At 37.5% G+C, this 27754-nt stretch overlaps 2 protein-coding genes and 2 pseudogenes across 9 annotated transcripts in view; 2 read left to right on the forward strand and 2 right to left on the reverse strand.

The window, feature by feature from the left end:
• Positions 1-10365: 10365 nt before the first annotated feature.
• On the reverse strand, positions 10366-10992 carry LOC147474434 (large ribosomal subunit protein eL6 pseudogene; annotated as a pseudogene).
• A 3395-nt stretch (positions 10993-14387) lies between these two features.
• Positions 14388-18477, forward strand: LOC147474435 (putative amino acid permease 7; annotated as a pseudogene). Its single transcript, XR_015208454.1, has 7 exons — positions 14388-14537; positions 14688-14924; positions 15050-15143; positions 16809-17023; positions 17234-17364; positions 17445-17672; positions 17934-18477. The product of XR_015208454.1 is annotated as a putative amino acid permease 7 (transcript).
• Positions 18478-20324: 1847 nt separating this feature from the next.
• MYB80 (myb domain protein 103) lies at positions 20325-27063 on the forward strand. Of its 7 annotated transcripts, none has more exons than XM_086583788.1 (9): positions 20328-20600; positions 20902-21056; positions 21169-21351; positions 21439-21588; positions 21842-21875; positions 22898-23001; positions 23788-25667; positions 25751-25880; positions 26213-27063. In XM_086583788.1, the coding sequence occupies exons 7-9, from the start codon at positions 25535-25537 to the stop codon at positions 26973-26975; spliced, it is 1026 nt and encodes a 341-aa protein (XP_086439914.1). In that variant the 5' UTR covers positions 20328-20600; positions 20902-21056; positions 21169-21351; positions 21439-21588; positions 21842-21875; positions 22898-23001; positions 23788-25534; the 3' UTR covers positions 26976-27063. The 7 variants fall into 7 exon arrangements, with proteins under 7 accessions (XP_086439917.1, XP_086439916.1, XP_086439914.1 ...); XM_086583786.1 differs by having other exon boundaries at positions 20329-20600; positions 20902-21060; XM_086583791.1 differs by lacking the exon at positions 21842-21875 and having other exon boundaries at positions 20325-20600; positions 20902-21060.
• Positions 26990-27754, reverse strand: part of PA200 (proteasome activating protein 200) — a 32182-nt gene continuing 31417 nt past the window's right edge. Inside the window, 2 exon segments of the mRNA XM_086583792.1 lie at positions 26990-27212; positions 27290-27443. Coding sequence (XP_086439918.1) covers positions 27171-27212; positions 27290-27443 — 196 coding nt within the window. The 3' untranslated portion in view covers positions 26990-27170.

Below are 27754 nucleotides of genomic sequence, written 5' to 3' on the forward strand. Positions count from 1 at the left end.
TCCGAGAGGAAGACAGACCAAACTTGTAAATATGATTCACTACAAATACAAATACTGCCTATTATCTAAAAAAAGATGGCACAACTATTCAGAGGGTTCGAATTTGGAAGATCAACTCTTAATTGGTATGCAAAGAATAAACCAAATATCAGTAATGCAATTATTCTCCAGTAACATACACATCACTATGCCATAAATAATTATGCAGAAGAAGAAATAAAAGATGTATCTATGCCATCAACAATGAATTGAATTGTGTGTTTGAACTCTTTAGAGCAATCATAAAGGTGCGGGGGCGTATTATAGTTAAGAAAACGATGTTGAAACCCGAAGTTTTGAAGCGAGCGTAGTGATGAAGCTTTATTTGCATGTTAAAGTGAGTATCCCATTACTATATAGTAAAACTGAAACTGCAATGTCTCACCTTATGGTTTCTAGGGGACCAAGAACAACTTTAGTCATAGCACCAACTAAGGCTCCACTGAAAAACTCTCTAACCTCTCTGCTTCTAAAAAATTCCTGCATCCACATACAACAATCTCTATTCTTCAGCTACTAATCAATTTGGTCCACAGGAAGAAAACTGGTATAACCCATTGAAGCAGAAAAGAGAAAAAAAATTGAAAAGGGCTTAGCATTTTTCAATTCTATAATCAAGGGTGTGTTTGGATACCCCTTACTATTCCAAATTCCATTCAAGCATCAACATAAAAGATTCTTCTTTTTCCAATGGCAGGAAAAACATTAATCCAAACAAGCACTAAAAATAACGTAAAAAAACTCACTTTGGTAGCTTTCCCAACATTGGGCAGTTGAAATTTAAGGTAAGCAGTAATAAATGAAGTATCTTTTTCAAGTTCAAGTTCTTTAGGCACAAGTAATACTCCATAAACATCCCCCATCACACAATAGTTCTTCTTCTGCATTTCCAAACCAAATGCCATTAATAAATAAATAAAGAGGTAAATAAATAAAACCCAAAACTTTGTTTTATATAATGAGGTATAAACAGAAAAGAATGTTGAGGTCACATACAATGGTACCTATGAGAGAGAGACAGAGAGATACTAATTGGTAAGTGCTCTGTTATGAGGCTTACGACCACTATCAATTATCTTCTCCATCTCTCGAAGATACCAATTTAATACCTGCATAGTGCATCCCAGAAGTAAGTCAATTTTCATCGATGATATATGAGAAAAAATTGTGTGCATAGCTTACCTAGCCATTAACAAATTTGTTAAACATCAATTTTTCCAGCTATTTACCGTGCACTTGAATTGTGTCTCCATCCCAAGCAACCGTGTTGCAATGAAACATATACATTACGTACACCAGTAATACAATAACATATACATCTCGGTGATGGAAAATTCAATTGTCATTGCAAATACATACGACTACTCATTTTTTATAGTCAAATGAACAATAGGCATCATAAAAGTTTTCAGATTGACTTACATTTTACATACTTTACATAATGCGGACTTGAAAACCTCCCAACCCGATGGAGTTTTTTTTTTTTATGGGAAAGCGAGGTTGTTTGAGAAGTCCCCTACCCCTTTTCATTAAAATAAATAATCATAGCTTGTTACAATCTCATATAAGTTTTTCCTATTGCATCTTCAAAAATAATTTTCTTTACATCCTCTGAAAATGAACTAGGCACTACCTCTATATAACTAACATTTGGTATTTTACTAGCTAATGCATCTGCTAACTTGTTAGCTTCTCGGTAAATATGAAGTATAGAGAATTCTTCTAGCAGGCTTCTCATCTGTTCTATGCTTCTCATCATCTTTTCAGCTTGCCATGGGTGCTGCCCCTTGTTCTTGAAGAAGTCTATCACATTAGTCGAATCCGTTTGCACTCTGATCTTCTTTATACCATGAGATATAGTCATTCTCAGCCCCTATTGTACTCCTTGTAGTTCTATTAAGGCAATAGAATGCTTGTTTGACCTCCCTTTGCTGGCTGCCATAACCTGGCCATGTTCATCTCTTATAACCGCAGCCCATCCCCCAAGACTCCCCTGCAGACTTCCATCAGTGTTCAAATTTAGAACTCCCGCTTCTGCTCTTTCCCACTTACAAACCTTGTGTTGTTTCTACTTTATTTGGACCCCCACATTCCAAATATCTTTAAAGTTCTATGTTTCGGGCCCATCATCCATTTTGATTTCCATTGACTGTAGCTTCGTCCTCACATCAGCTATCACCTTGTGCACCACCGTCTGACATAAATTTGGTTTGTTCTCAAAGATTCTTTCATTCCTAGTTCTCCATATCCAGTAGATGAAGGCATTGAAAACCAGTCTTAGCGCATCTTGTATGGGCCCTTTACCAGCTGACTTCGTCTTCACCCATTCAATTTCATCTTGCCATGTAACTGCCATTGATCGATCAAATCCCATTTTATCCAACAAAGTCATCCAGATTGCCTTTGAGAAGTTACACTCAAAAAATAAGTGTTCTTCATTTTCCATCTCTCGCCAACATAGTATGCACGTGTCACTGTTCACTTTCTTCCACTCTTTCATTTTCTCGAGTGTTTTCAAAGCTCTGTTCATCGCCATCCAGAAGATAAAGGAGTGGCGCGGAATTCAGTTAGAAAACCAAACCAATCGATGCCAAGCAACATCTTGTCTTATCCCTCGAAGCCCCTCATATGTATCTCGCATACTGTAGTCTCCCTGAGTATAGCAGTCCACACCATCTTGTCTTCTCCGCCCAATATCTCTGTTTCTTCTTCTAACTGTTCTACAATCTCTCTGATTGCATTCCTGATCTGGTCTGGGAATTGCCATTCCCCTTGTTCAATGAAGTCAGCCACCATTGCATTAATATTGCATGTTGAGCTATAAGTTAAAGACTGTGGAAACTTATCTCTCAGTATTCCACTCGGATGCCAAGGGTCTGACCAGAAGCTTGTTTTCCTACCGTCTCCTATTTGATGCATGACTACTTGAGCTGCTTCCTTTCTACCCTTGAGCACATTTCTCCAACTCCATGAGCAATCATTAGGAATTTTTAGCTGCCAGAAGTTCCTTTCTTTGATTAAGTTCTTGTGAACCCAGACCACCCACAAGTTTTCAGCTTTTGTGACTAACCTCCATATATGCTTCATATTAGCCGCCTGGTTCACCTTGGCTAGATCTCTTATGCCTAATCCCCCTTCTGTTCTACAATCTCTCTGATTGCATTCCTGATGTGGTCTGGGAATTGCCATTCCCCTTGTTCAATGAAGTCAGCCACCATTGCATTAATATTACATGTTGAGCTATAAGTTAAAGACTGTGGAAACTTATCTCTCAGTATTCCACTCGGATGCCAAGGGTCTGACCAGAAGCTTGTTTTCCTGCCGTCTCCTATTTGATGCATGACTACTTGAGCTGCTTCCTTTCTACCCTTGAGCACATTTCTCCAACTCCATGAGCAATCATTAGGAATTTTTAGCTGCCAGAAGTTCCTTTCTTTGATTAAGTTCTTGTGAACCCAGACCACCCACAAGTTTTCAGCTTTTGTGACTAACCTCCATATATGCTTCATATTAGCCGCCTGGTTCACCTTGGCTAGATCTCTTATGCCTAATCCCCCTTCCTCATACAGATAACACAAATCCACCCATCCAATCAATGCATGTGATTGAGTACAGTCAGGCCCTATCCATAGAAAGTTTCTACACAGCCTGTTAATGTCATCAATGATCTTTTAAGGCATGACAAAAGAAGCTAACCAATACACGCTCAAGTTGTTGAGGACTGCTTTGATCAACTGTAGTCTCCCTGCGTAGGATAGAGACTTCCCCTTCCAGCTCTGTATCCTCCTTGTGACCTTCGATAGTAATGGGCTACAATCCGTTGATCTCAGCCTTGTGGTTATCAAGGCCAGGTCCAGATATTTCACTGGCAACTCTCCTTGAGGGAACTGTAGTATCCCCTCAATCTCTGCACAAATTCTTTCCTCGACCCCTGCGAAGAAAATCTGACTTTTTTGAGTATTTATTTCCAGTCCAGTACATTCTTTGAAGGTAGTGAGGTTTTTCTTTAGCTTGGTGGGTGTTTGGACATCTCCATGTAAGAAAGCCATCAAATCATCTGCAAAAGACAAATGAGTAATGACGGGATTTATACATTTGGGATGTAGCTTATACTGGATAGTTGTCACACTATGATGCATGATTTCTGAGAATAAATCCATCACCAGCACAAATAGGTAAGGAGACATGGGGTCGCCTTGCCTAATCTCTCTTTTTCCCTTGAAGTATCCATACGATGCTCCATTGATCATGATCGAGTAATGGGTTGTCTCTACACACACTTTCACCCATGTAATAAACCTTCTTGGCATGCCAATTCTTTCCATAGCAAACACAATTGCTTCCCATCTTACAGAGTCATAAGCCTTCCTAAGGTCCACTTTAGCCGCACATCTTGGCGGTTCTGGCGTTAGGTGGTAGTTATCGCGAAGTTCATGCGACAATAATATGTTGTCTTGGATGCTTCTCCCTGTAATGAAGGCTGATTGGTTCATATTAATCACCTTGGGCATGATCTGTTTCATCCTTCTTGTCATGACTTTAGTGATACTCTTATACACCACTCCACAGCATGCTATAGGTCTGTATTCCCCCAAACTAGTTGGGTTCTGAACCTTTGGTATAAGTGTTATACAAGTTGAGTTTACTTCTTGCGATGGCGGCTTGGCGTGAAAAAAATTTTTGTCTTTGCTTTTATATAGTCTTCTCCAATGATTCTCCACGTACACTTGAAGAAGAATGATGAGAAACCATCACTTCCCGGTGCCTTATCATTGCCAATATCTGCCAGTGCCTCTATTATTTCATCTCTTGATATCTGCCTTTGCAATTCCTCATAATCTATGTGATTTATACCTCCTCGGACCAATTTCTTGGAATATATTGAACCTTACATCTTGCATCAGTTCTGGACTATATAAATCCTTATAGAATCGCACACATTCATCCCCAATGTCATTGAAATCTTGCATACTATGACCATCTCTGTCCACAAGGCATGTTATCTTATTGACCACCCTCCGCGCTTGTACAGACTTGAAGAAATAGGTAGTGTTGCTATCTCCCACACTAATGTCTTGATCTCACAATTTCTGTTTAAAAAATCCCTCTTCAGCAATGGCTGCTTGCACATAACTCTTGATAGCTTCTTTTTCCTTTGTAATTATGTCTCTGTTCATGGGCTGTGTTTGCATAACTGTTTGTATAACATCCATTTCTTGCTTGCGTATTTTCACCCTGTTCACCACATTCCCAACTCTCTCTCGGTTCCATGCTATGAGTGCTGCCTTTCTAACCTTTAGCTTCTTCATGAATATAAACCTTGGATTACCCACCACTGAGCAATCCCATGCCTTCTCCACTGTTTTCATAAACCCCTCTTCTTTGTACCAGAAATTGAAGAATTTAAAGGACTTACGCTTTTGATTTCTCTGAATTATTGAAGTGACAATCATTCATGAGTGATCGATCTGACTCACGGGTTTGAAACTCCGGCTTCATAGTCTTCATACTTGTCTATCCACTTTCGGCATTAACCAATACTTTCGATCAAGTTTGCAACCTGACCCTCTCTAGTTGTTTGTTGCTCCAGGTTAAGAAATTCCCTTTAAATTTGATGTCCACTAAACCCGCCGAAGTTACGCAGTGCAAGAAATCTGAGAAATGGCTCGGCACAACTTCTAACCCTCCTACCTTTTCTTGGAGACTCAAAATAGAGTTAAGTCACCAAGAATTATCCATGGTTTCTGTATGATGCATGACAGATCAACTAGAGCCCTCCATAATTGCCTTCTTTCCACCATCTCGACGCTTGCGTACACAATAGTAACTACAAACTCTTCTCTTGATATCGTGGCCACCTCCATGGTTATGTGTTGTTCATCCTTCCTCAACAGTGATGTTGTACATACCCTCGGATCCCAGCAGAACCATATTCTTTCCAATTCATTTTGTGCATAGTTATCCTCCATAGCCCATTGATCGAAAGTTCTATTAAAAACTCGGTCTCTTTTTCCTTCTTTAACTCTTGTTTCCACCAGCCCCATTATACTCAAACTAAACTTCCATACCATATCATTTACCTCTACTTGCTTAAATTCTTTGTTGTACCCCCTCATGTTCTAGCAGCCTAGGTGTAGATTCATTTAACAGTGTTTTTGAGATTATAGTGGCTGTACTTTGCAGCCACTATAGTTTGTCTTCCTCCTTGTGTACTCTGCCCTCCTTCCTTATTCCCATCTTTCTTGGCTCCTTCATCATTCCTTATTCCCATCTGTTTGCTCCTGTTTTCCCCTTGCTTTGAGGGAATTTTCTTTTTTGGGTTCTCTCCAGCACTTGGTAAATCCCCAGCCACCACCTTGTTTAGTGATGTTCTCTTTTCAGTTTCCTTAATTCCCTCAACTTGTGCTGAGCTATGCTCAGTACTGCGATCCTTCATATTCTACTTTTGTGCTCTATCTCGGCCTGTTTTTCCCCCTGCCTCCTTAGTCTCTTCAGCTCTCAGTATCCCTTCTTGTAGCTTAGAGCTTCCTTCCCCTTGTAGAACCCTTGCTTTGCACCTATGTTTCTTGGTGATTCCCAACCATCACTATCCTCAATATTATTCACTTCTACCAGTTCATTATTTTCGCTCACCACAGCTTTGAGTTTCAGCTGCTCCTTCTCCTTTTGCTCGTCTTGTGTTGATTTGTCATTTTCTTTTTGCTCATCAGTTACCTTTTGCACCTTCTCTTCTTCCTTCTTTGAATTGCTTCCCTTCTGCAACCACACTTTCGTAGTACTCGCTGTTTCTACTTTCTCCTTCTTGGGACAGCTTTGCTCCGCGTGTCCAAAGACTTTGCAAGTCGGGCACCGCGGTGGTTTCCAATTGTATTCATATGTCACATTATAAGCTCTTCTTTGATCAAGTATAACTGGGATGCTCTCTGGATACGAACAATCAGTGTCTATCTCAACACAGACTCTTGCATAATTCGTTCTAGTCATATTCTCCGTTAGCCGATCTGTGAACATAGGTATACCCACTGCACTTCCCACTTGGCTAAAGCCATCTTTATTCCACATTTCCATTGGCATACCTTTTGCAATCACCCAAAATGGTATGGTTCGCAGTTCCCTCATCTCTGCTTCAACAAAAGTCTTCCAAGGCTTTACAACAAACAGTTGGCTGGCAATGTGAAAGCAAGCAACGTCCAAAACCGCCTTCCTCTCTTCATCTTTCTCAAACTTGAAAGTAAACATTGCATCCCCATAAGGTTTCATCACAAAGTTTTTTATCCCCCATGTTCTACTAACAACTTCCTTCGCATAAGTATAGTTCAACCTTCTTCCCACAAAGGATCCAACAATAAGATTTTCGAATTTCTTATTGTAGTCTGCGAACTGCCAACTTTTAACATGAATGACAGGTTTGCCATTCACTAAAGAAGGTGGCATATATGTTAGTGTGGCACTTCCCACAGCCTTCTTCCCGATAACCTCTGCCCACGAGCTTGTCTTGCTGACTTGCTCTCGCTGTGTGTGTTCATCCTTCTTCCCCTTTGTACCGCTCTTCTCTGTAGCGTTTCCTCGAGTGTCTACTCGATTCTGTTCTCTCTGTTCATTCAAAACCAGACCTTTAAAGGCCCATTACTGTTTGTCTGTCTGTCTTCTTGCGTATCTTGGGTATCCCATGGTTTCTTGCTGTGCTTCTCACTCGTTTCAGTTCCTCGCAGCTTTTGTTCCAATCCTCTGTTTTCGTTAGGGGCCTTTGGATTGTCCCCTCCACTATTTAGCACTTTCTCCAGTGCTTCTTTTTGATCTTTCGACCGGCCATGCCACTCCCTGTAGATTCATATTTTTCTTGAAGAGCTTGAGCCTTGAAAGCATCCCTCGCTTCCTTTTTCTGTAACTTCAGCGCTTCTTCAACTTTAGTTTCAAACTGGGCACATTCTTGTGGATCTTCTCCAAGCAATGGTCCATCTACATCTAACCTTCTCCGGAGTCTTTCTAAAGAATCGACTCCATATTTCTTTAGTAAGGCAGTCCCGAGTATTTCTATATCTCCCTCCTCATCAGATGAGTCAAGTTCTAGGTCAGAATCATCATTGTTGTCTCCTACCCTAGTTGGTGTGCTAGGGTTCGCGGCTGTTACAAACCTAAAATCTTGTGTTTTTTGCATGTTTTCCTAATTTTTTGGTAAAAAGATGAAAATACCCCTAATGTTTAAAATCACCCCTTACAGGCCACCATTAACAACTAAAGTGTTTTAACAATTGTTCCTTTCTCACGGATTAGGAATCAATACATTGAAATGTTGCTAAAGATTCTCTTGAAAGTAGCTTTTCACCCAAGCTTTCTTTGTCGTCAACACATATTACCATAACCACTTTCTGTTTGCCCTTTCTCTCATTCTTCTTGTTCACTTTTTGTGTAAGCCGGTTTTCTCGTCCTTTTTCCACATTATTTTTGTCACACTTAACCTTTTTGTATGTGATGTAGTACTATGACATTGTTTATCCATGTCTATGGAACAACTCTTAACCGAAAATATAAGAAAATATTTGAGAAGCTGGACATGATAGAGTTAGCTACCCCAGTAGGCTGTCAAGTTATAATCACTACAACACAAAAGGTCATAGATAGCTTCCAAAAAATGCTATGAAATAAGAGAAATAACGTTTTGTCAAACGCTATCTATTAGCATGCTATCCTTTAGATGATTGCGTTTTTCCAAAAAACGCAATTGTTCTATAGCGTTTGTGCGTTTTTGCTATCTTTATTAATAGCGTTGGAAGTGAACGCTAAGGATATTTAATAGCGGCTGTTCTTTAGCGCTATTGTGTTTAATAGCGTTGTTTAGTGAAATGCTATCAATTTTAATTGCATTTTAGTTCCCGCTATTCTTATTTCATTGCGTTAACATCCACCAATGCTATACTTTCAATTGCAATATTGTTATAAATGCCATCATTTAATTTTTTTTTTATTTGGTTTTATTAAAATTTATTTATAATGCACATTAATAGATATTAATCATTTTGTTTCCATACTTTGAATATGTAAAAACACCATGAAAACTTACAAAGTTGTTGATATTGTACTAATCAAACATCTAAGTAACACAAAATATTGACAACAGGATATATAAAACATTACTTGTTTAATTACCAAAAACAAGTTAACACCTTACTTCATTCATATATATAAATGTACATGTGTGCCAAAAGAGAAGCATGTCTTCCAAGACAACCGTGTATCTCCCAAACAAAATATACAAAAGTGCAGTAGTTAAGTTTGCTAAATAATTTCTTTGAACAAGACAATTAAAAGTTAGCTGCCTATAGCTAATGTCTCGGTTTCCTTCTAGCTCCTTATCGACATCAATCCAAAATAGGCTATATATGCATCCACGAGACCCACGCACACAAGCTAACTAGCTTGCTACCACCTGTAAAAAGATTGACCATAGTCAATATATATGATTTAGACATAATGCCATAACAATATCATTATTATCAACTAACTAATATGAAGATGGAGTTCCTGAACTATTTGGATGCAGACAATTGTGCATTCAACAATGGAATCAATAACATACTTAGTAGGTCATTCTATTTTATACAAATTGTTTTGACGATCACGAAAGAAGATAAGAATTAATCGACTACAAAAAAAATTTATAGAAAATTAATCAAACAATGGTTTACCTTAATTGCTTTCATCTGTAAATATGACATGCTTTGTTGGCCATGCAACTATAGACCCTCTAGCATCTCCGACGGTTTCAATTCAGAACTCTCTCTCCAAAGTAGCTTCTCGAGTTCTTAACCACATCTACCCAAACTTTGGAGGCATTGTCTCCAAGTGGCAAACAATGCACCTTTGTGTTAGGATCATTTGTCTCCCAGCCCTTCAAAGAACTAACTCATGTGGCACCAACCAATTCATTAACTTGCAACTCCTATCTATGGTACCTTTACTTCCAAGTGGCTACATTTGCAAGCATAAAAAAATTGAAACAAAAGAACTTGTATTCAAGAAACACTTTACATAAGCGAATAATAGTTTGTATGGACTTTACCTATACAAAAGTAATTGGATTAATTGTATTTGCAGCCTTAGTTGATTCTATCACTTCCACACTCCCTTTACATGGCACCTAAATATGACAAACAAAGTAAATTCCTAGATGGCATCTCACAAAATGTGTTAACCATTCACTATTTACCATGAAAAAGAAATCATGAAACCAAAACCCATATTCATTTTTTGTTTTTAATTTAAAATGAAATTATTACATAATGTAATAAAAATAACAAGTATCAAGGTCTTTAACAACAATGAAATGGCTACAGTACATATACCAATGCAGAATATTAGACAAACTCTAGGCACAAAACTCAGGTCTAACACCTCGACGATATCTATTCTAAAAGACCATCTCAAGTGGTTTCATGCCCGACTTGAGAGAGAATCTAGCGAGCAGCAAGGTATGCCTTTAGTTCAAGTACACTCGATAGATTTTATCAAAGATGAATCTACAACTTTTTTTTATCATCTTTCTTCCCTTGAGGGAGCACATTCTTCTCCTCTTTCTTTGCTTCATAAAACTCGCCCTCTCCTTTCTTCTACTTCCTTGCAACTTCCTTGGCAAAATACTTGTCATCAAATTTAGCAACATCTAAGCCGGTGATGTCGACCTTGGTGGAAGTCGCAATCACGTAGGATTGGTTCACACAACGTAAAGGGAACACCATTGATCTTAAATGGGCGCCAAGTAACAAGAAGCAAGCCGGATGCAAGTTGGTTGAGAAAAACAACTCTCTTCCCCTTAAACCTTCCAGCTAGAATAATCAAAACAGTTCCAGGGGTAATACTTGCCCTGAGCTTGGTGGGTTTGTGTTTGCATTTATTAACGAAAGGTTTCTTGACGTCATCAGCAGGGTAGAACTTGGGAGGTTTTTCAAGAGGTTTTATTGGCCAGGTTTGGCATCATGATGAGAGAAGATGTTGAGGAAAAGCTTGAAACCCTAATTTGTGTTAGAGTGGCGACTTGAGTGTCTTCCAAGTTTCACTTTGTCTAAATTTCTAGCGGTATATTTATGCGTGTTCAACCAAAACCACAAGGTTTAAGAAAACCAAATTAACGCTAAGCGTTAAAGTTTTATGACAAACCAAATCGAATTCAGCAGCAAACACCCTTAATTGATACCATTTTGTAACCAATTACAACTCTTCAAATATCAAATTATTACCAAAGAGAACATGTGACAATGTACATAACAAGTGTCAGTTAAGTGTGCAGAAGTTAATAAGAGCAGAATCGGTGTTCTTCATATGCAATTCTCACCCGTGGAAGTGAAGTAGTTGGAGTGGTAGTATGTATCACTTGCTCACTCGTCATGCATTGATCCTAAATACCCTACATCCCAAAAAAAAAACAAGAATTTTAGAATTCATAAATGCTGACATAAGAAAAAGAAAAGAAAAATTATTTAGTATATATATCGTTCATTTTTACGTGGAAGGCGAAGTAGTTGGAGTACTAGTTGGCTGCTGTACTTGCTCGGATTGACCCTAGAAAAAAATAACAATGCAACTTTAAATATGGACTGAAAAACAATCAAAATTAACTATTGTATAGTGTTGATCATTCACTTGCCTTTAAAGTAGACATTAATGTTCTTATAATTTCATTTTGACTATTCACCAAATTGCTCATCTGAGTCACATCCTTCTTGACCAAAGCAAGCTCCTCTTATAGTTGGGTCACAAATGCCTTGTCTTGTGATACAACTCCTAGTATGGAAGGAGTTACTCCAGATCCCACTCCTCTTAAACGGCCATGATGATCATAACCAAGTACTTGTGAAAGCACATCATCTCGCATAGAGTTGGTAAATGAATATGCTACCGCTGAATCTCTAAGTTCTTGCATCTTTTTCTGTAATTTCATTTGTTATACTACCAAGATTTAGCCTAGCTCGATTGTTGTCCGAATATCTAAGACTGAAACTTACAATAACGATTTATACTTACCATTTTTTTGGCGACATGAGCATTTGATGGTTCACCACTTTTCTTAGTGTGTCCTTTGAACCAAACATCAACTCTAGTTACAAACGAGGGATTAGAACTCTCCTTTCTCTACAAAAAGTTTAATTTCACAAAAAAAAAAAATAATTTAATTTAGTAAGATACTTGATGTAAAAAAGATTTAACAAATTTGATTGACAATGAATTGAATCACCATTTTGTCCTCCAAGCGTGCATAACCTTGTCGGCTGCATGTGTGTGGAAGATCTTGCCTTGCTCTCATTTCCTGAAACTTTCGACTCCTCATTTACAATACAAGAGCATAAACATTTTTATAATAATTATATATCATTCCTAAATCACGGTAATAGCAAAATCCTAAAAACCCTAGTTAATGTGATTATTGATTTCAATCGCAATTGAAAACCCTAGGTTTTCATTCTATCGCAATCTCTTCATATTCTACCCCTTTTCCGTTTTCTCATAATCTTGTCTCGATCGATGCTGTTGAAGTAAAGGAGGCAATATTGTTTGTGACAATCCATTTATCGAAAGGTACCTTCTTTTTTATTTATTTTTTCATTGCTAGATTCCACAATTGTAAATGCTTACTTGAAACTAGTGGTATGCACTTTTAGGATATGACTTTGAGTCGCATATGAAGTGCAGGTTCACTATTTGTCTCTCTTATTTTGAATCCATATCTATCGAATGTCCTTCATTTTTATAGTAACTATGGGTGCTTTGTGTCAGGATTTGACTGTGCTAAATAATTATCTTTATACCTTTTCTTCAGTTTCACTACTACTACTACTAGTCATTTCTACTTTTCTTCTCAACATTCTAAACTACCTCTTGGTGTTTCAGGCTTTCAGCTCTGCTGCTTCTTTGGTATGTATGTTTCATGCTTAAACCAAGTTACTGTTATATGGTGTTCTTTTGTTTTGGTTTTTTGTATGTTTTAAGTGTGCCCATGTTGTTAGTTTGTTGAAATAAGTAGAGAAATGATAAGGGAATGATAATGACAGTGATTTTTTGGGGTGGGTATTGTTTGTGATGTTTAGAATGAGTATGGGAGCACACATATCTAGATCCATACATAAAGATTGGGGTTTTTAGGTTTTGGTCCTCCTAATAATAGCGTAATTAGGCTTTAATTTGGTCCAACAATGATCGTTTATTAGGTTTTGGTCCTCCTAACCGTGATTTGACCGTGAGTTGACTTGGTTGACCAACCCTGGGCGTCCACCCATCTCACATATTTTGCTATTACCCACAATACCCTTCTCTTCCATGGTCTTCATTAAATCAAAGGCTTCTTTCACATGCTTACCTTTTGCTAATGCATAAATGACAGCATTGTAAACCTTTCTATCAATAGAAACACCCAAATGTTTCATTCGATTGAATAGCTTGAGAACTTCATGAAGGTTACTAGCATTTGAGTAGCAAGAAATCATGCATACTCGAGTACGAGACAGTATCACATACAATTCCTTTCTTACCCATTAACCTCCAAAACCTCTTCGCCTGACCCAAGTTAATGAGCATGTTACACCATCCATTGAGAATGATGTTGAAACTCTTGGTGTTGAGTGGGTAAGCCTTCTCATTACAGAAAAGCAAATGTTCAGATCTTGAGCGTTCTTATACCAACAAGAGAGCACTAAGGAGGTCTTGAAATTCCTCAATACCAATCTCAAAGTTAAACCGTTTGTGCACATAAAAGTATTTATCGCCTTCCCAACATCATGAACTACACAATATTTCCTTATCATAATCAAAAGTGTCGAGGATTCACCAAAGATGGTCCTACTTTCCCTCCTCTCATCTCATCAATCAAATTCCAAGTTATACCAAACTTCCTCATTTTCCCAAGTATAGACATCATCGAATGGTATTCGACTTAACGGAATGACTATACCCTTCTTGTTTTCCAGCCCATTAGAAAAGCGTAAATGCGCCATCCAATCATTCCTAACTTCGAGAAAGAACCTATAAAACCAATTCCCTTGATGAGGGTATGCCACATTTCTCAAGCTTACCTTTTGCTTCTGTAGCACTACTCTCAAACTTACTTAAAATACCCACAATTATCTCAACATTCTGAATAAGTTTCTCATCTTTAATACCGAACCCTTCTAACTCGATGAAATGATGTGAGTTTGAAACTCGATGAAATGATGTAAGTTTCTCATCCTGCGCACACTAGCTTTTCGGCAAATATTATTATCCGATTTTGTCGAAATTCGGGGTGGGGTGGGTGTGACAAAAGATTCCACAACAAAGGGTGGGTGAGTTGTTACCACCATCCAGTCAAAGCGCTGCATACATACACACTTTCCATTTGGCCGGTCACCACCATTCTATATTATTTCTTCTACTCTCTCTCTCTCTCTCTCTCTGCAAAGCAAACAAATAAAACATGCGAGAAGAATATCAACAGACTCCATTACTCACACATGCTCACTTGAAAAGAACTGGTAAGGTCCAATGATCCCACGTTTTCATCCTTCATACATGAACTCCTTTTTTTAGTTTACATGAACTCCTTTTTTAGTTTCATACTACACTGTACACGCTTGATATATACCTAATTTATTATGTTACATTTCATTACGTAAAATGTGAAGGTTCAGTGTGGAGTGCGGTTGCACATATAATTACAGCCGTCATAGGGTCTGGTGTTCTATCTCTACCATGGAGCATAGCCCAGCTTGGTTGGATAGTTGGGCCTCTCTCCATGCTGTTTTTCGCGGCAGTGACACTTGTTTCTGCCTTCCTTCTCTCTGACTGCTATATATCTCCTCATTCTGAACATGGACAGATCAGAAACCGCACATACATGGAAGCTGTTAAGCTGAATTTAGGTGAGATCCAACTGCCACCTTAACTCCTACCTATGGATTTCAAAATGTTACGGTTCTTTTATAACAACTTGCTAAATAGCAAGATTGTTTGGACATGATATCATGGCCCTTTTTTATTTTTAAAGGGAGGAAAAGCATATGGATTTGTGGAATGGTTCAACAGATAGGATTGTTTGGGATAGGGATTGCGTACGTCATTACAGCGTCTACCAGCATGAGGTAATTTGTTGATAAACTCCTCCTGGCCTCCTCTGTTTATCTTTCAATCAAACGCATTTTCAGTCGAGCAATAAATTCGTGTTTCGTATAGACATATGTAACATTACTAAGTTTACGACAAAATCAGAAACTTACATTTATTGATTGCTAGAGTGCTCCCCTGTTTGGTATGGACAGACAACTAACAATTTAACAACTAAGGCACTGTTTTTTTTTTTGAATAAGGTGACGGGGTTAAGCCAGACCCCTACCTGTGCATTAAACTTCAAAGAGTTACATACATAGCTCCCTCAGAGTATGATCATTAAGGGGGGTTCCGATCCTTACAACAATGATACTAGGCTATGAACCTTACAAATACGAAATGGATTAAACCACTTGACTACATGCGTCAAAGATAATGACACTGCCTAAACTTCTGTCATTTGCCGCCAAAGAGAAGTTTATCCCTTAAAATGGGATGGTCTTTCCTTAGGTGTTTCTCTGCTTTCTCAAAATCATAGAAAAAACACCCACATTCACAACAGCCATAGGCTAATCCAAGAGTATCATCTGATATCTCCTTAGTGTATCCAACAAGATTTTTACCTTTATATTTTGTCTTAGACAATTGCTTCATCATAGCTATGGTACGATTTGTTATTTCTCCAGGTAAATCGCTCACTTACCACACTTGGAGAAATCTCTTTAGGTTGTTTCTTTTCTCTCTTCTACTTCCTGGAAACTAAGGCACTGTTTATTGATAGCCTGGAAACTTAACATTCTGGTGGGAATCTTCACCAATGGTAATGCATTTATTTGGTATAATTTTCACACCATGACTGTTTGGTAGGTGGGCCTGTTGCAAAGTTTTTGTAGGAATTCTCTTGCAGGTGCTAACAAATCCACACAACTCAAGCCTATGAAACGAGATTGTGGGAAAGGTTGGGAACTTTTCTCTATATCTATTTTCCAGTGCTATCAAAAATAGCCTAAGCCTGCACTTACCCTACGTTTTATAGTCTTCTTTAACATAAGTTAGTATATTTTTTTTTTGGAAAAGATTAGAGGTTATGGGGGACCTCAACCTGTATCTTTGATCAAAAGGAAGGGCAAAATACATATTATACTCATCCTATGACTTACAATTATTTGTAAGGTAATCAGCAGTACCAGTGGGCTGTTCCACTCCTTTCAGCATCTGCACTGCCCAAAGAGAGTCCGACATAACCAAAATATCCTCTTCACTTCTTCAGCTCCAATTTACTGGCACCATTGAGACCAGTAGCTATGGCACTCCGTTCCTGGTATACAAATGATTTAGATGTACAATTTCCATGAAAGGCAATAGAAGCTTGACCAGTCCTACAATACCAATAAGGCTCCATTCACCCATCAGTATATAGAACCACATCATTAGCTTGAGGTATGGTCCATTGTCTACCAAAGATCTCATTTCTGGTGTATCATGTACTTCAGGCAAAGAGTTTTGGAGTTAGAATTTCGTAGATTTTAGACAGCATGTCTTCTTAGATATGAAACGCTGCTCAGCTGCTCAGGTTGCTGAAACTCGTGACCATGGAAGGATCCAAATGTGAAATTCCTTTTGTGTGTGAATTTACCAACTCCAATGTTGTCAGATTACCTTTCTAGCTACTGAGTACTGACACTTCCCTGGAAACGCAGCGCAATCCAAAGATCCAACTGTTTTCACAAAGAAGGCCATAAGGTTCCGTGTGCATATGGACATCTCTCTTTTATGATGTTATTTGGAGTTGTTCAAATTTTGTGTTCCCAAATTCCCAATTTCCATGACATGGAGTGGCTGTCACTAGTCGCAACAATCATGTCCTTCTCCTATTCTTCGATTGGCTTCACACTTGGCCTCGCCAAAGTAATAGGTAATGATTAGTTTTTTTTTTTTTTGTTGTTGTCGTAGTGACCATTACTACCATACCGTGAGAATGTTGGTAATTGTTTGAGAAAATAATTCTCAAGAGTATTTAATCATAGACTGAAATAAAAACATATTTTACGTACTTAATGTTAACCTTTTAAGTGAAAATAGAGATACTGTGAGTAGTTCACAGGACACAGTTGTTGAGTTGCAGAGAACGGATTGATTAAGGGGAGCCTAGGAGGAGTTCCCACAGCAACCATAGCTAAAAAGTGTGGATGGGTCATAAGCACTTGGGGACATAGCTTTTGCCTACCGTACTCCATAATTCTTCTCGAGATACAGGTGATGCATTATATCTGTTTTGATGAATGAGAGAGTTTTTGTCAACCACAGCTAAGAACCTCTGTTTTTTGTCAATGAAGGATACTCTCAAGTCACCACCACCTGAAAGCCAGACCATGAAGAAGGCATCGATGATTGCAGTATCCATTACAACTGTGTTCTATCTCTGCTGTGGATGCTCCGGGTATGCAGCATTTGGGAACCAGACACCAGGAAACCTTTTGACAGGATTTGGATTCTATGAGCCTTACTGGCTTATCGACTTTGCTAATGCTTGTGTTGTTCTTCATCTAGTGGGAGGGTATCAGGTAATCTGTATATGTCAAAACCATGATTTAATCCCACTAAGGGCAGTGAACCATCATAGATTGGGTCTTCCTGGGCTCCTGGCAATCACTGTACTTGGTACAAATTTGCTCATGTCAAAACATAATTCCTTAATCTATGGGAATTTATTTAAATGTCGTTAGTATTCTCTGTTCCTATTTAAAGATCTAGAAGCGTAACTAAACTTACTGTTTGCGTGCTTAAATGTTTGATATCACTTTATATCTTTTTATTTTATATAGGTCTACAGTCAGCCAGTTTTGCATTCCTTGAAGGATGGCTTGTAAAGAAGTACCCCAACAATTGCTTTGTCAGCAAGTCCTACACCATTCCAGTCCTTCCTTTTTTACCAGCTTGTAGTCTGAATCTTCAAAAGCTTTGCTTGAGAACTGCTTATGTTCTGTCCACAACAGGAATTGCAATGCTCTTTCCTTACTTCAACCAAGTCTTGGGGGTACTGGGTGGCTTGATCTTCTGGCCCTTGGCTATATATTTCCCAGTGGAGATGTACTTTGTGCAGAGGAATGTTGGTGCTTGGACAAGAAACTGGGTTATTCTTCAGATTTTTCGCATTATTTGCTTGTTAGTAGCATTGCTTGCGCTAATCGGCTCGATTGAAGGACTTATAAGTGTCAAGTTAAGTTAAGAAGCTATACTGTAATTCTCTTCATGCATGGTGAAACAGGAGGTAGCATATCTTACGCAAAAACCACGTACCAATGTACCATGGTTCATGCCTTAACAGTTATCAAAGATCATCAATATAGTCACATCAAGTTTCATGCATTCTCACTGAAGAAATGAAACTGGTTCCTAGGGTTGAACAGGCTTCTTTACAGCTGTGCATTAAACCCCCACTCACCCACCCTCTCTCTCTCTCTCTTTCCAGCTTGCTTGTTAATACAATAACACCAAAAACCAATTGTGCTGTGCTGCATAAAATTATAACATAAAGCGAAGTCACTTTATGTTTAGGGCCTTTTTCTGATATACAAAAATATACATATATAGAAGAAAGAAATCCGTTTGAATTCTGAAATATGAAGACCGGAAAACAACTCAAGTAATGTTGGACACTTTGATGCTTAAGCAACTTGACAGCGCTCGATGACACTGCACTGATTCCTCCAGTTTATTTCTTTTAACGCCACTAAAGAAGAAGGGAAACACACACTCATACGTGAATTGAATTGAAAATCACCAGGACAGTAAATATTAACATGTAGAAGGCAAGAACTCTGGGCAATGAAATCTCCACAAGACTGTTCTTGGGTCTGACTAAAAATTTTAGAGATGTTCTTGGGTCTTGTGGCTACATCTCCACAAGACTGTTCATGGGACACATCAAAGAAACTTACTACTTGCAACAATTCTAGTGGAATCAAAACCTTACTGTGGTATGATCCTTGGTGTACTCACAAGTTATTCAATAATAGTCCTGGGGCACAGCTGAACGTCCAACTTCAACTGGATCCCTAGGTCAGTACCAAGGTAACTCAATTACCTCAGTGTAAGTTAAAAGACTGTAGAAATTTAAATAAAGAGAATTATCCATTTTTTACATTGAGAAAGCAAATGCTTAAATAATAGATGTGGTTGAATACATCAATATAAAAAGATAGGACAAAGAATTATAAATAAATCTTAAAAATAAAATATTATCATATTAATTTAGATTAAGAAATATAATCTTACCAATACTAATCTAAATCTAGACTATTCCAATCCAATAGATATTATGCACATATTGCATAATATATTTTAATACTCCCCCTTAATCTCATGGTGCTTGAAAAACAGCATGAGATTAACACCATAATAGAATGTCACCAAACTTCAAGTTGAAAAATCTGTCTTAAAGTGTGACAAATGTTGTTTGTAGTAAAGCACCATTCATAAACGATAACACCCGATAAACAAGTTCTGGACACATGACTCGGTAGCATCAAACAAAAGGCTTCTCTTTTTAAGACAACACTAACAACCATGGACTCCTCTTCATAAGATAGTACCATCAACAAAATGACCTCTTCGTGAGGTAGCATAAACAACACTAAATCCACTAAAGAGATAACGACATCAAAGAAAATTCATACAAAAACATATTTTTGGTTCAAACATAATGATGGGGTTGAAGCTACATAGAAATCAATATTATTGCTACTAAACAATTGAACCAAAGAAAAATATCTTATAAAAGTGTGAAAAATAGTCCGGCGGGTAGTGGTAGTATTGTGACGGCCACCTGCCAGAAAAAAGAATTTGCCCTAGGATTGAACTTTAGCTCTTGATACTATGTAGAAATTTAAGTAGAGAGAATTATTTATTGATAGTTGGATCCTTTAAATTGAGACAAAAAAATGTTTAAATAGATGTAGCTGAATACATGACAAAGGATTATAAATAAATCATAGAGATAAAATCTTACCATATTAACTTAGATTAAGAAATATAATCTTACCATACTAATCTAAATCTAATCTAAATCTAGACTATTCCAATCTAATAGATATCATGCACATCTTACTATATTAGAAAAATCTGGGGTATGATGAATAGTGTTTTCACGTACGTCACAGGGGCAATTTAGTCTTTTCGCTCTCTATTAGGGGGTGCATTTTTGTCTTTTCATATATTATCTCTAAAACTCTCGAATATTCCTCTCTCTGCTCTCGGTCTCTCACTTCGTCACCTCCATTATCTCTCTCGTTCGGGTTCTGGGTTCATTGGAATTGTTTTATTGTTGTTCTGAGAAGTGAATTTGAAAAAAATGAAAATAGGATTTGTTGTTGTGAGAACTGGCTTTGACGAGATTCACGCCGAAACATTTTGAAGATGTTGTTTATTTGTTGGTTGAGAAAGAGGGTTGGCCTCCTCTATATGACGTTTCTTTATTGAATAGTGACAAGGTATGTTCCTCAGCTTAATCGTCATGGGTTTTAACAAATGAAACAAGTCCCTCCTATAGATAGCCGTGATTCTTTAATGGATTCATTTTCAGGACTTTTAAGGATTTTACTACAAAACAAGCTATGTTGATGCTTTCAATCGCCCCAATAGTATATTCTATGTAGCTTTAGATAATTACTACTTTGAATTTTTGTCTGAACTTTTATCAAAGATGAAGTGCTCCACTAGCACTGGATTACCACTTTGAAAGGTATAATAGTTAATTTTCAAATCTTTTGTTTATAAATTATGATTTTACAGGGAAAAGTGTCATATATATAACGAGTGGGCAAAGTTGGATTTGAAGACAAAACTGAAACATTTCTGCTAATATTATAAGTTGGATTCTGTCTGTGAAGAAGAAGCTGCAAAGATTAACTAAAGCAGTAGACATTTGAGAAATACATCTTAACTTTGTATGTGAGTATTAGCCTCCTGTTATATATTTGAGGGAATGGTATGATTTACGATTTTTGTTTTACTTATGATTTACGAGTTGTGTGTTCTTTTGACCACCATATAATTCAGTTGCACTCAAAATGGAGAACTCTGCCCGAGGGAGCTCATTAGTACTTAATGACAATGCAATTCATAATCCTCGAGAGCAGCGATAAATGAACGGACTTAAAACATGATTGTATAACAACTTTCCACGTATTGAGAATGTGAACGTCTGCGTCAAATAGTACTTCTTTCTGTCTTCTTTTTATTGTAAGTAGCTTCGAATCTTCTCAATCAAATAGTACTTTAGAAGTGTAAAGACCAATTTCACTAATTTCTCTTTATCACATTTTACAGAGGCTCTTGCATTTTAATGTGTATTGGTTCTATTGGTTTGTTGATGGCCTATTGGCCTGTTCTTTGATCTTGAAGTTTTGTGTTTGACGAAGGCACTTCCAAGTTTCATTCTTAACCTATGGAAAATATCCGAGCATATGATATACTCAGGTCAGTCTTAATTTTTCATGTTACAATAATTGCATTTAGATATTAGAACAAAGTCATATAAATTCTGGCCCGATGGATGACTAGGCGTTCTAACTCTCTTTGGAGTTCGAACGGCGGAATAAGTTATACCCTCCCGGGCTATACCAACATTACATCTCATGTTCTGCTTCTTAATTTGTCCATTTCTTTTTCCATGACATTGAATTGTCATTTTTGTCTCATTAAGTTTTATGTCTTGGGCAATTTGTTGCAGTTGATGTAGCTACACTCTGACCTCCAATTTTCAAGTGAGTGTGATAGGTTGCTACTTTCTTTGACACTATGTTGTTCTTTCCTATATTACGGTGTAATGCACACACGTTTTGCTTCTCCCTATATTCTAGCTTAGTGCTTTTGAATCAATTTTTTTTTTTTTTTTTTTTGAGGTCTGGTTAAACACATTGTCTTCTGTTTGATGCTACTTACTGTCGTGATAATATTAACCTTTTTTTTATGATGCGATAGCCCAATAGGTTTCTGTTGTTCTTATATATGGTCAACAACTGGTGCTTGCTATATAGTTCATTGTATGATATGCAAGTATATTATGTTTTGTGTATTATATACGATGGGGATTTAGCACATAAAAGTTTTACTTCTTATATTTGTCAGTGTTTCTGATTCAATATTTATAAATTTGGGCTTGGTTGAGGCATTTGGGTGCCCTTAACGTTTAAGGCACATTCACATATGCAACACTAATGACTATCGTGTGCCAGCTACTATGAAGTTCATGCTTTCCTCCTGTCAAATTTGCAGCTACCAATTTTAATGTGCACAGTAATCATATATATGTATATGTAAGATACTCTGCATGATCTTTTTTCTAACTTTTCATATATTAAGATCACTTAGGCTATATCTATGATAGTTACACATAACATATGGTAGGAGCAACTAATCTCTGTATATTATACATAGTTTTTTCTAGGTAATTGAGGTTTTCATCCAGCACATATTTATATTATTTGTGCTTGCAGTTGTTAATATTGTTCTATTTGTTGTGATGAAAATGTTGAGTTTTTTTTGTTTCTATCTGTGACCTCTTGAGAGCTCAACATGCTAAAGATCGGGTTCATAACCTACATCTTAATTTTGTGTTTATAAGATATTAAGATGAGATTTTTTAATTATAATGAAACAAATCATAGTACCTAATAATTTGAATTAAGCTCCTATTTCTATTTTTGTCGCTATTTGTTTCCAATAACGTTATGAAAAAGTTGTAATGCAAAGATACATTATATAATCTACTTCCTAATGCAACCAGGTACAATCTTACAAATTGGATGAGGACCTCATTTCTATTGGCTCTCTTCATAAGCTCATTTCTACTAGCTCTCTTTGGAAGATTCAATTTTCATAGGCTTGATGGTAATATCTTTTCTAAACTTCAAAAGCGTATATGAAACCATGTGTTTCGTTATTTCTATGTTTTTTTTTTATACGTTCTTTGAGTTGCCAAACATGCTTCAAATAGAATACAAGAAATTTGAGTGTTAAATTCACCTTTTTGCTCACATCAGTTTTCTCTTTACAGTTTGAGTGCATGAGATGTCAGGTTACTTCCACTAGCAGCTTAATGCTCATATCTATCACTCTTATACAGTCTAAAATCCATTTCCATTAAAATTCATTTCCATATTGTCCAAGTTGTTTATATTAGTTTTTACTTGATATTGCAATGTGAACCATTTAAAAGTGAGGTCTGAATTTTGAAGAAGCTACCTCCCAGTTTTATGTCACATCTCTATCCAGTATCTTATATGAAACCATGTCTTCTATTATTTTCATGCTCTTTTCTTCTGTGTACATTCCTGGACTTCATTCAAAAGAAAGGTGTTATGCTTTTGTATTTTTTCTATAATTTATATTTATCTCGATTTAGATTATTAAAACAAGGATTATCTATACATTTATTTAAAGGAACATATTTAGTTTGAATGTCAAAAAACAAGGGAATCTCTGCCGATTTTTTGAAAAAAAAATAGAATGCTATGTTTTTTGTACTATTTTAGTAGTTTATATTTATCTCAATCACAATATTCTTTTCGATGGGGAATAGTGCATAATAGATTGATTCATAACATGTACAATGACAGATGTGTAGTTTAGATTTTGAATAATTGAATTTTTTACACGCTTTGTTGCATGTGGTAGCAAAAGAGGGAATATGATGCTCTCAATGCCGTTACGTCTGGGCTAGGAACTGCTGCAGTTATTGTGGACGACAAGTCGACATACGCTGTGGATGCAATTGCAAGTCCTTATTTTTATAAACATGAGAGTTGTGGGCAGTGCACTCTTTGTATAGAGGGGACAATATTGCTATGGATGATCATTGAAAAATTGACTAAGCAAATAGTGGTGCACACCATCTGTGCATTAGGCAATACTGCTGATACAGTGTATTATCAGACATTTCAAACCTGATTTTAAGAGGAGGATCAAAGAGCACGCAAACAGATAATTATTACATGTTGATTTATGTTCGGGGGAAAGAGTTGTTTTCATGTTGACTTTCCATGTACTAAATATTCCTTTCAGAACCTGAATGAAAAATAAAATAAAAATCAGTGTTGGTTTTTTTGCGTGTGTTACTTCACTTCCCATTTGTAACTTTGTGATTTCACGATCGTATTGTTAAAACGTGCATAGCACGTGCATAATGCACATATTGCATAATATATTCTAATACAACTACTAGCTACTGAGATAAATGTGTACTGGAATGTATACATCGTAATTTGGACACCCAAAGCTAGTAAGGTATGCCATATACACCTCAAGTTCAGCTTTTTAATGCACTTAGAACTCTTATAAAAAAGATGATAAAAGAAAACATAAGGGACAAAAGTGAGGCAGGGAATCAATGAGAGTAACAAAATTATGTTGTTGCAGTAGCACAGAAGCAGCAGTACGTTTACAACGTCTTTGTTTGTGCTACAGTGAGCAGCTACATCTGAGATGTTGGGTATTGTGAACCTGAAATCTAATAGTCCCACATGGAAAAAGAAATTAGTTCATTGTGGGTTGATAAAGTGAGAAGATCACTAACTAGTACCAAAATCTTTTCGGATAAAATCCCACACCCATGGCCAACTATGACAACTTGTAAAGAACGGGATATTGAACAAGATGATACATGGATCTGTGTGATTATACTTTTTGTTCATTTACACTACGTGTAGCTACCACGTAAGCTGGTTTTTCAGGAATAAAGTAGTTCCATATAAATAATGTCAGCTAGCAGACACCTGGACAAATGGACACCTGTATGAAATGGACTGGTACCAACAACTACCATCACAAGTTCACAACTATATTACAGCCTTGAGCAATCAAAATGATTTGGAAGGGAGGGACAAAGACCCTCGTGTACACATGTTTGCAAGAAACGTGTATGAGCCACACGTGCATTCGAGGAGAGTAGAAAAGCTGCTTCAATTGTGTGAGTGACCGAGTGCAAAAGCCAAACCGGGCCAGTGCATTTGAACTCTCAAGAAGAGAAGTCAAAGCAGAGAGAAAGAGAGAGAGAGAGTTGACCGGGCATCTTGAGAATGAGCTACCGACCCGTCCCTCACGCTCTCAATGGCGTTGAATTCTTTAATCAAATCATGTACCTTCGATGGTTTCCCTCACTTCCTCTTCTCCCATGCAATTTGCAATGCCTCCACGTCAACTTTGTTTATTTAAAACACCACTTCTTCTTTTTACTCATCAATCAACACCTTTTTCTCTCCCTCCTTCCATTCCTTTTCAAACATTATAACAAAAACATAACATCTTCATAAACAACTTAGACAACTCTTTCTTTTTCTTTAACTCTTAAAAATCCTATCTTCATCTTCCTCTTCATTTGTTTGCCAAAGCAACTGAAAAATATTTAAAACAAAGAACACTCAGTATGGGTCGAATTCCATGTTGCGAGAAGGATAATGTAAAGAGAGGGCAGTGGACTCCCGAAGAAGACAATAAGCTCTCGTCCTATATTGCTCAACATGGCACGCGTAACTGGCGCCTCATTCCCAAGAATGCTGGTACTTTGTTTTACCATGCATGCGAAACTCCTTTCCGTTGATCCGTTAACTGTATCTCCTACAACTCCCTTCTCTTCTAACAGGTTTGCAGAGATGCGGGAAGAGCTGTCGCTTGCGTTGGACAAACTATCTCCGTCCAGATCTCAAGCATGGCGAATTTTCAGAATTAGAAGAGCATACAATTGTCAAGCTTCATTCCGTCGTAGGGAACCGGTAAACTATTTCTTTCCTTGCGGCTGCAAAATGCTAAGTTCCAGATAATTGTCATTACCATTTTCTTAACACAAAAAGTTTTAATCACATGAATGATGAATGTTATACCATTAACTCCCACACACCAGGTTTGTAGTTTGTACCCACATCACGTCCTGAATCGACTTTTACGTATTTTCCTCTCTTTTTTCTTTAAGTCAGATTTTAATATTTTATGCATATTTCACTATGTATTTTCCTCTCTTTTTTCTTTAAGTCAGATTTTAATATTTTATGCATATTTCACTATATTCTTACCATTTTCTCAAATGTCTCTACTGATGATGTAAAAGGTGGTCTCTTATCGCCGCTCAATTACCCGGCCGCACTGACAATGATGTCAAGAACCACTGGAACACGAAGCTCAAGAAGAAACTGTCAGGAATGGGAATTGATCCTGTAACACACAAGCCCTTTTCCCACCTCATGGCTGAGATTGCCACCACTCTAGCACCACCTCAGGTGGCCCACCTAACTGAAGCTGCACTTGGCTGCTTCAAAGATGAGATGCTACATCTGCTTACCAAGAAGCGTGTGGACTTCCAGATAGAAAACTCTAATGGGGGACCACTGCATGGTCTAAGCTCGATTCCTGGCAGGAACCTGTCAACAACCTACTCAACTAGGAGACAAAGTGACGAGGATGACACAGTACAAAAGATTAAGCTTAGCGTCTCGAGAGCCATGCAGGACCCTAATACTCTAGCACCTGAACCTAACACAGTACCACCTAACAAGTCCTGGGGCATGGTCTCATTCGGAGAGGCATCTAACACCTTCGCTGAAGCCTACAATACATTTCCGACATCAGTCTCTGGATTTCAGTACGACCCACCATCGTGTGGCAATGAAGGAGATGGCTCTCCATGGAACCAGAGTATCTGCACAGGGAGTACATGCACAGGAGCTGACCGAATGGGGCTGCATGGAAGAGGTGGAGAAGAGGACGGAGATGAAGCTGAAGGCGGGAAAGGCACAAGGAAACAATCCGATGTATTCAATTCGGATTGTGTTTTGTGGGACTTAACCGATGATCTAATGAACCCTGTTGCTTAAAATAGCACATGAAATTTAAAGCTATTATTATGACATTGAAAAATAAGCTAATAGAACATGAAGATAGGGGTTCTTTCTGTAAATAAAATCGTAATATTGACCATAACAAGGCCACTAAACAACCGTGAACCCTTCTCTTTCTCTTAGGTTCTTCTTTTTCTTTCTTCATTTTCTATTAAAAATGTTTAATACAAATCAAGCAAAATATGATGCCGATGAGGATGTATCTGTCAATACCTGCAAGAATAGGGATTCAATTAAGATTCATTAAATTGATGAATATCTAATAATGAGAGACAGCGAGAGAGACGTACTTCGAGTTGTTCTTCACTAAATGAATCTTTTTGGACGTTCCATGTGTCTGCATGAGTCCGTCGGAACTCAGCAACTGCTTTCATTACTGTAGATTTCACTGGTGATGGCTCCCCAACAAAATTGGCCAGTAAAGTTACATGATCCGGCAACCATCTAGACCAAAAGGATAAAAGTTGTGCAATAAGATCATGAAAATGATGTGGAATTAAACATATGATAAAAATCAATGTGAAAACATTTTTTATCAGGTAATGTTCATCGATTTTAAAAAACAGGGTCAGACTTCCACTGTTAAAAAAACAAATGCTTAGAGCACATAGAAAACAAGATCACAAATTACATGCAGTTTCCACTAGCAAAAATGATACTAGGGTCCATCTATATGTTGATCAAGCCAAGTTGCTTGAAATATTTGTACTTTAGATAATTTGTACAGGAGATAACTACAAATGAGTGTTGCTAAG

This window comes from Coptis chinensis, chromosome 9 (genome assembly GCF_015680905.1).
Source record: "Coptis chinensis isolate HL-2020 chromosome 9, ASM1568090v1, whole genome shotgun sequence".
Taxonomy (NCBI): domain Eukaryota; kingdom Viridiplantae; phylum Streptophyta; class Magnoliopsida; order Ranunculales; family Ranunculaceae; genus Coptis; species Coptis chinensis.